General features: G+C 53.7%; 1 protein-coding gene across 4 annotated transcripts in view; it reads left to right on the top strand.

Moving 5' to 3' along the window:
• LOC127229175 (core histone macro-H2A.1) overlaps positions 1-5,096 on the top strand; it is a 60,053-nt gene extending 54,957 nt beyond the window's left edge. For all 4 annotated transcript variants that reach the window (XM_051194193.1, XM_051194194.1, XM_051194190.1 and 1 more), the window contains exon 9: positions 4,373-5,096. In XM_051194193.1, coding sequence (XP_051050150.1) covers positions 4,373-4,538 — 166 coding nt within the window. In that variant the 3' untranslated portion in view covers positions 4,539-5,096. The remainder of the gene's footprint in view (positions 1-4,372) is intronic.
• Positions 5,097-6,000: the final 904 nt, after the last annotated feature.

Consider the following 6,000-nt stretch of genomic DNA (forward strand, 5'->3'; position numbering starts at 1 on the left):
CCCCATTCATTAACCCTGGTCTTGGCCACACCTTGTGCTGTTAGACACGAGGAAGAGACTCCTCCTCTTGGGGTGCACACAGGGACTCTGTGTGTGTGTGTGTGTGTGTGTGTGTGTGTTGCACTATACCCCTCCCTCAGATTTATGAGCCTAGAAGGAAAGCTACTCGTACTTTGCAAACACCATTTATGGGCATCCAGGAGCCCCGGGCGCTGCTAGCAGCAGTATCTCTACTGTTAAATCCACTCAAAGGTTAAAGAGTGAACGTAGAGGTGAAGGCAAGCATCCGAGGTCACACACAGCCCATCCTTGGCAGAGTTAGACTTCGCTGGCTGGCTGGCAGGCAGGACCCCTGCCCACTGTGTATAGATTTTTCTGGGAACTGTGGCGTACCTCAGCATCGCCTGAGCTGCCAGGGGACAGCAGTGTCCTGTAGCCAGGAAGGAGGCCAGAGCCCACCATGATGTCCTCTGGCCTGTCAGGAATCGCACACGGGCTGCTTGCTCTCCTGCTGGTCTCCAGCTGTGGTAAAGGGGCCCCCACCATCCTGTCAACACTGTGGGTTCCAGGGCTCTTGGCTTCTTCAGGCAGCCACTCAAAGGCCACAGAGAATGTGGGAAAATGTTAAAGACCTGGAAACAGCAGCATGGCACAAGAAATCTAACCCTAGAGAGAGTGCTCAGATAGGTGACTCCCTGTCTCCTATCCTGTCTCTGGGATGTGGCTGCTGCCTGAGATTGTCTGGGGCTCCAGCCGACCTGCTCCTCACAATGGCCCTTTCACCCCTGGAGGGGAGGAGGCTGAGTGGCTCCCACACAGCAGCGAACCCTGCACGCTAGGGGAGCCGGAGCCTACCCCCAGATCTGGCCCTTCTCAACCCAGCTTTCCATGGAGCCAGTGGGCAGAAGCACCCCATGTCTGCCTGCCCTGACAGAAACCCTGGCGAGCCCTTTGCACTCCTGTGGGGAGACTGGGGAGAGAGGGTGCTTCAGCACAGTAGCAGAGGCCCCAGGGAGGCTCCCATGGCTGTAGAGTGTGCCAGACAAGGCCCAAGACGGCTAGAGCAGGGATCAGTCCTGCAGGAGGAGCATGACGTTCCGTGAACGCAAGTGAGGGCAGCGGAGTCTGGGAGGGGCATCACAGGTGGACTTAGCGGCTTCTCCTCACACCTGAGGAAACCAATGGTCACACCCCGCTGCTCACACCCTGCCCAAGAGCAGCTGTGTGGCTCACCCAAGTTAGAGAAGAAGGCAGAGACCTGGCAAGACTGGGGTGGCCAGGCAGATGGGGACTGTGGCAGTTCCTGAACCAAGAAGCCCATGCTGTGTGCGCCAGCAGCCAGACCCACGGCCTCCAGTACTACTGGGTACCACACACGGGCTGGCAGCTCTGTGAGGAGCTAAGGCTGGCACTGCTTACAGTGCTTACAATGATGATGCCAACCACCGTCACCCAGCCATAGCTGAGGGTTAGGGGTAGTGTTCCACCACAGGAACCGTTAGGATGATCCCGGAGACCAGTTAGCTCTAGTGGGGGCCTGGTCACGCCTGGATGCTTAACACGCATTATCTTGTCCCATCCTCCGCCTTCACGGGGCTGGGCAAGGCAGAGACGCAGGGATTGTTGTGTGGCCAACTCATCTGCAGCTCTCTGCTGCCCTGCCTCTGTCCCTGGGGAAAGGGCATAGAGTCAGATCACCTATGTGCAGCATAAGGGGCTAGCCATGGCACTCACTGCCCTCAGCCTCAGGGTACAGGGAATGGTGCGTGAAGTGTCAGCGACCCACGTCTGCTTTGTCACCCATGCCAGCAGCACAATGAAAGCACCTACCTGCTGTTTCTTCCTGCTGCCTCCATGGCCTCAGCAGGGCCCTTACTTTGGGGCGTGGCTTCCCTGGACAAACTGGTTCACAGGGTGGAGCAGAAGGGTCCGCTGGGCGGATGCTGATGGTGTAAACCTCCCAATCCAGATTATGGAGTCCTGCCCTGCTGCCCCAAGGGGTGGCCACAGAGGGCAGGGCAGCAGGTGCAGGTTCAGACTTAGGACACAGGAACAGGAAGGAGCCTTCCTCCAGCAACAGGAGAGAACTGGAAAGCGCTTGACGGTCTGCCGTGAGCACTGGACCAGCCAGGAGTGACCAGCCTCTGGGCGGGCTGGCAGGGCTATCTATGGTGAGCACACAGGAGGTCAGCTTGTGTCCTGGCTAGGGAGTTGCTCCAGGCGGCCCCTCGGGGCCTCCTCCAGCTCTGTTCACCTGGGCAGGTACAAAGGGACAGCAGGCCTCCTTTACTGGCGGAGCATGGCCTGGGCCTTCACGTGCAGAGGACTGGATGCTCCTCCCCCCCCTTCTCAGTTCCCACCTATCCGCCCCTCCCAGCAACCCTCTGTTTCCTGGATCTGAATTCAGGCTACAGCAGGACACAGGGACACTCAACAAGTTAGTTGTGGGCTATTGGACAAGCTCTTCACAACCACAGGTCAAACTTAACCTCCTCCAGCAGCCCTACCCAGCACACCCCTCTGCGCTCCTCCATACCTAAGGAAGTCATGACCCTGTGCCCATCCGGCCTTCAGACCTGAGGCAGCCAGTTTCCGTCCTGTCCCTGCCATCTCCAGCCTAGCTAGACCACCAGGGGCACTGTGGGAGGAAACTAGACTGTTCTATGTGGAGAGTCCCGTCCCCCCCACCCCGGGAAAACACCCTGAGGTGACACTATCCTCTAAGAATGGGCTGCATTCCTGCAGTGTGTGGGACTGCCCAGGTATCCTAGGTGACAGCAAGTCGCAAACGAGTTTTTCCTGTGTCCGTGTGACACCTTGAACACTAACACTGTGGAGAATGTGGCTCCGCAGGTGGTTCCGAGGCACAGGCACATGGTGCAGAAGGGAGTGTGCTGGGAACAGGCCACCCCACCAGCAGCTGGTCCCCACCCGGAGAGGCCCAGCCAGAACAGTGCAGGCTAAGGACAGTGGACTTCCAAGAGCAGAGCCATGCCCATGAAAGCCACCCCAGGCACCAGGTTTCCTCCACCGGCCTGGCCAGCCCCCAGGCACTGCAACTCCTATAGGTGCATACACAGTATTGACCAGGTCAGGCTCAGGAGTGCTGAGCTGCCAAGTCCTGAGTGTATGCCCTGTTTAACTTCCAAGCTCCATATGACATCTTCAGTGGAACCGCACAACAGTGGCAGGGTACTGACCTGCAGACTTTGTGACACCCTGAAGACAAGAGGCTACTTGGCCCAGAGTTCTGCTCTGCACCTTGTTCTTGGCTGTGACACTGAACAATTCATTTGGAGATGATCTCTGGGCCAACAACCCTTGCTGCCATGACCCCCAGTAATACTGGCATATAAATGGAGGCCAGAGCCACTCAGAGACTCCCTGGCCATGATGGGATGACCTTGGCTGGAGTCTCAGTAGTGCAATGCTAACGCTGGCTCTGGGAACAGTGGACAAAAGAAGCAAGCGTATGCTCCTTGACCATCTCATGCACAGCCAGCCTTCCTCCTCCTCACCGGCCCACCTTACAGAATGCTCCCTGGGAGCTGCCTCCCTGTGAAGGCTGCATCATTCTTCCTGTGCCCATGGATGTCTGGTTATCGTCTGTCATCTTGTGAGTGCTGGGTGGCTCTGTCCGGATGATGCTCTACAACAGCCTTACGTTTGGTTTTGAATGAGTTGCTTGTTGAGCATCAGGAAACGAAACGAGTAGAGGAAGACACAGTGCAGAGCAGGTAGACAGCAAATACCACAGCAGGTGCTTAAAACACCCAGCAGAAATTGGCTCTAGAAGCCTGAGAGAGAGAGAGAGAGAGAGAGAGAGAGAGAGAGAGAGAGAGAGAGAGAGAGAGAGAGAGAACTTAAATGCATTTGTAGCAAGCAGCACATAGATATCATGAGTCAGCACTAACCAGCTGAGGAGCCGCATCCCGCATCAAAGCTGTAGCTCCCCATTGAGACAGTAATAAGCGGTGTCCATGCATGAGCGTTTGGCTTCTCATTCCCACTGTAGGTATTCTTAGAGTGCGGAATAACCGTGACCCTGGTTAGAAATGGCTTGCCTTCTGGTTGTGCTCAAGATCTCTGTTTTCAATGCCATTGGCTGTTTGCTCTTCTTTCTCCTGTGACAGAGCCAGTCCTCCTCAGGACAAGGAGTCTAGAAGGACACCTGAGACGCTCTGAGACAAGAGAGGGTAGACAGTGCATGACAGTTCTCTGATCCGCTCTTCCCACAAGGGCTCTGTTACCCTCCTGCGTGGACCCCTCCAGGGCTCAGGAAGCAGCAGCCCAGAGTGAGGACCGTGTACGGGAAGCCTGCGGTGCCTGTGTAGGTGCCTGAGCGCTAACTGACCTCTGTTCTCTTCTACAGGAATGGGTTCCCGAAGCAGACAGCGGCCCAGCTCATTCTGAAGGCCATCTCCAATTACTTCGTGTCCACCATGTCATCCTCCATCAAAACCGTGTACTTTGTGCTCTTCGACAGTGAGAGCATAGGGATCTATGTGCAGGAAATGGCCAAGCTGGATGCCAACTAGGCCAGTGATCCCCAGAGCCAGCACAGACCGTGTCCCCTGCCTCCAACTGGAAAGAGAGAGAGAGAAAACAAAGCCCTTTGCTCTTACTGGGAGGTGGGACTCTTTCCTTTTCGGTTTCCTTCATCTAGGGAAAATGAGGTTTTGGTTTCCAGTTTGATTGTTTTGGCCTTCAAAAATGTTTTCTGTTAGCACTGATAGTCGGCATTGTCCTCGTTAAGCACTGTGTCCCAGACCGTGTCTGACTTAGTTAACCTAGCGGATTTTATAGTTTTACTTTAATGAAGTCCTGATTAACACAGAGCGCTGGGGAGGACAGTCCCTCTCCTGTGTCCCAGCAGCAGGAAGCCCCATTTGTAACGTGTGTTGTGACGCTTTACTGTACACCCAGTGGCGTTCTTTTTACTATAATGTTTTTCCCCCCTCAGAAGAAAAAAAAATCATAAAATTTACAACAGACCTAACTTTTGTTTACTTTTTGTCTTAATGATAGATTTGAAAATGAGAAATGTTAAAGACAGAACAGAATCTGTTGTCCTTAATTATATTTGCAATCTGAAATTTGTGTGAATTGATTTAGTAAAAAGGTAAACTGTTGTGACTGGCATGCTTTGCATCATTGTGCATGTGAGCCCCAGGCCAGTCTCCCATGGCAGCTCACAACCCAGAAGGCTCCCAGTCTGTCCCTCTATCTGGGCCAGTAGGTTGGACATCTGCTGACCCTAGGGATGTGTAGAGAATTCATGTAGAAATCTTCAAATCTCCTGAGCATGGTTGGGACATCAGCCCCATTTCACAGAGAAGGAAAGGCATGTACCCAAAGCTACACAGATGGTAAGTGGCAAGTACAGAGCCATGGCCTCAGAGTCTGGGCCAATTCTCTCCTACCTACCCTCCTGGCCCCTGCCTGTCTCTGGCTTGTACCTGGGCTCTGTGGATAGAACTGAAACCGCAACCCCTCTGCTGGTTTGCATTTGGCCAATACCCCTGAAGGAAGGTCCCTGGCTAGAAGGTCCCCAAAGACACTCTGTCACCACCAAGGTCCCAGGATGTCTAAAATAAAATGCCTTAGGGAAACACAAGACTCTTTTTGCTTTGTGGGCACACAGAAGCTGTCTCCCATCTCTTTTTCGGTCTAGAAGAGCAGGTATATAAAGCACTCTACAGAGTGTGGATATAGGAAAAGATCTCTTTCCTCCGGGGTGTGGTGGCAGGGACTAGCCAGGACTGTACAGACTAAGTTCCAAAAATCAAAGGGAGTCTCACTGACAGTCTTAGCAGGAGACGCAACCCTCTTAACTCAGACCTGAACAATACTTAGACAATCTTACTCTTCGGCATCTAAAACAAAACAAAGCAAACAAACAAACAAACAAACACCCAGATTGTTTTGCTAGGCGTACATTGTCTCATCACTTGATTAGAGCAAGGCTTAGTTTGGCACTGATTTCCCAGGGGATGTCTC

The sequence above is a fragment of the Phodopus roborovskii genome, unplaced genomic scaffold (genome assembly GCF_943737965.1).
Source record: "Phodopus roborovskii unplaced genomic scaffold, PHOROB, whole genome shotgun sequence".
Classification (NCBI taxonomy): domain Eukaryota; kingdom Metazoa; phylum Chordata; class Mammalia; order Rodentia; family Cricetidae; genus Phodopus; species Phodopus roborovskii.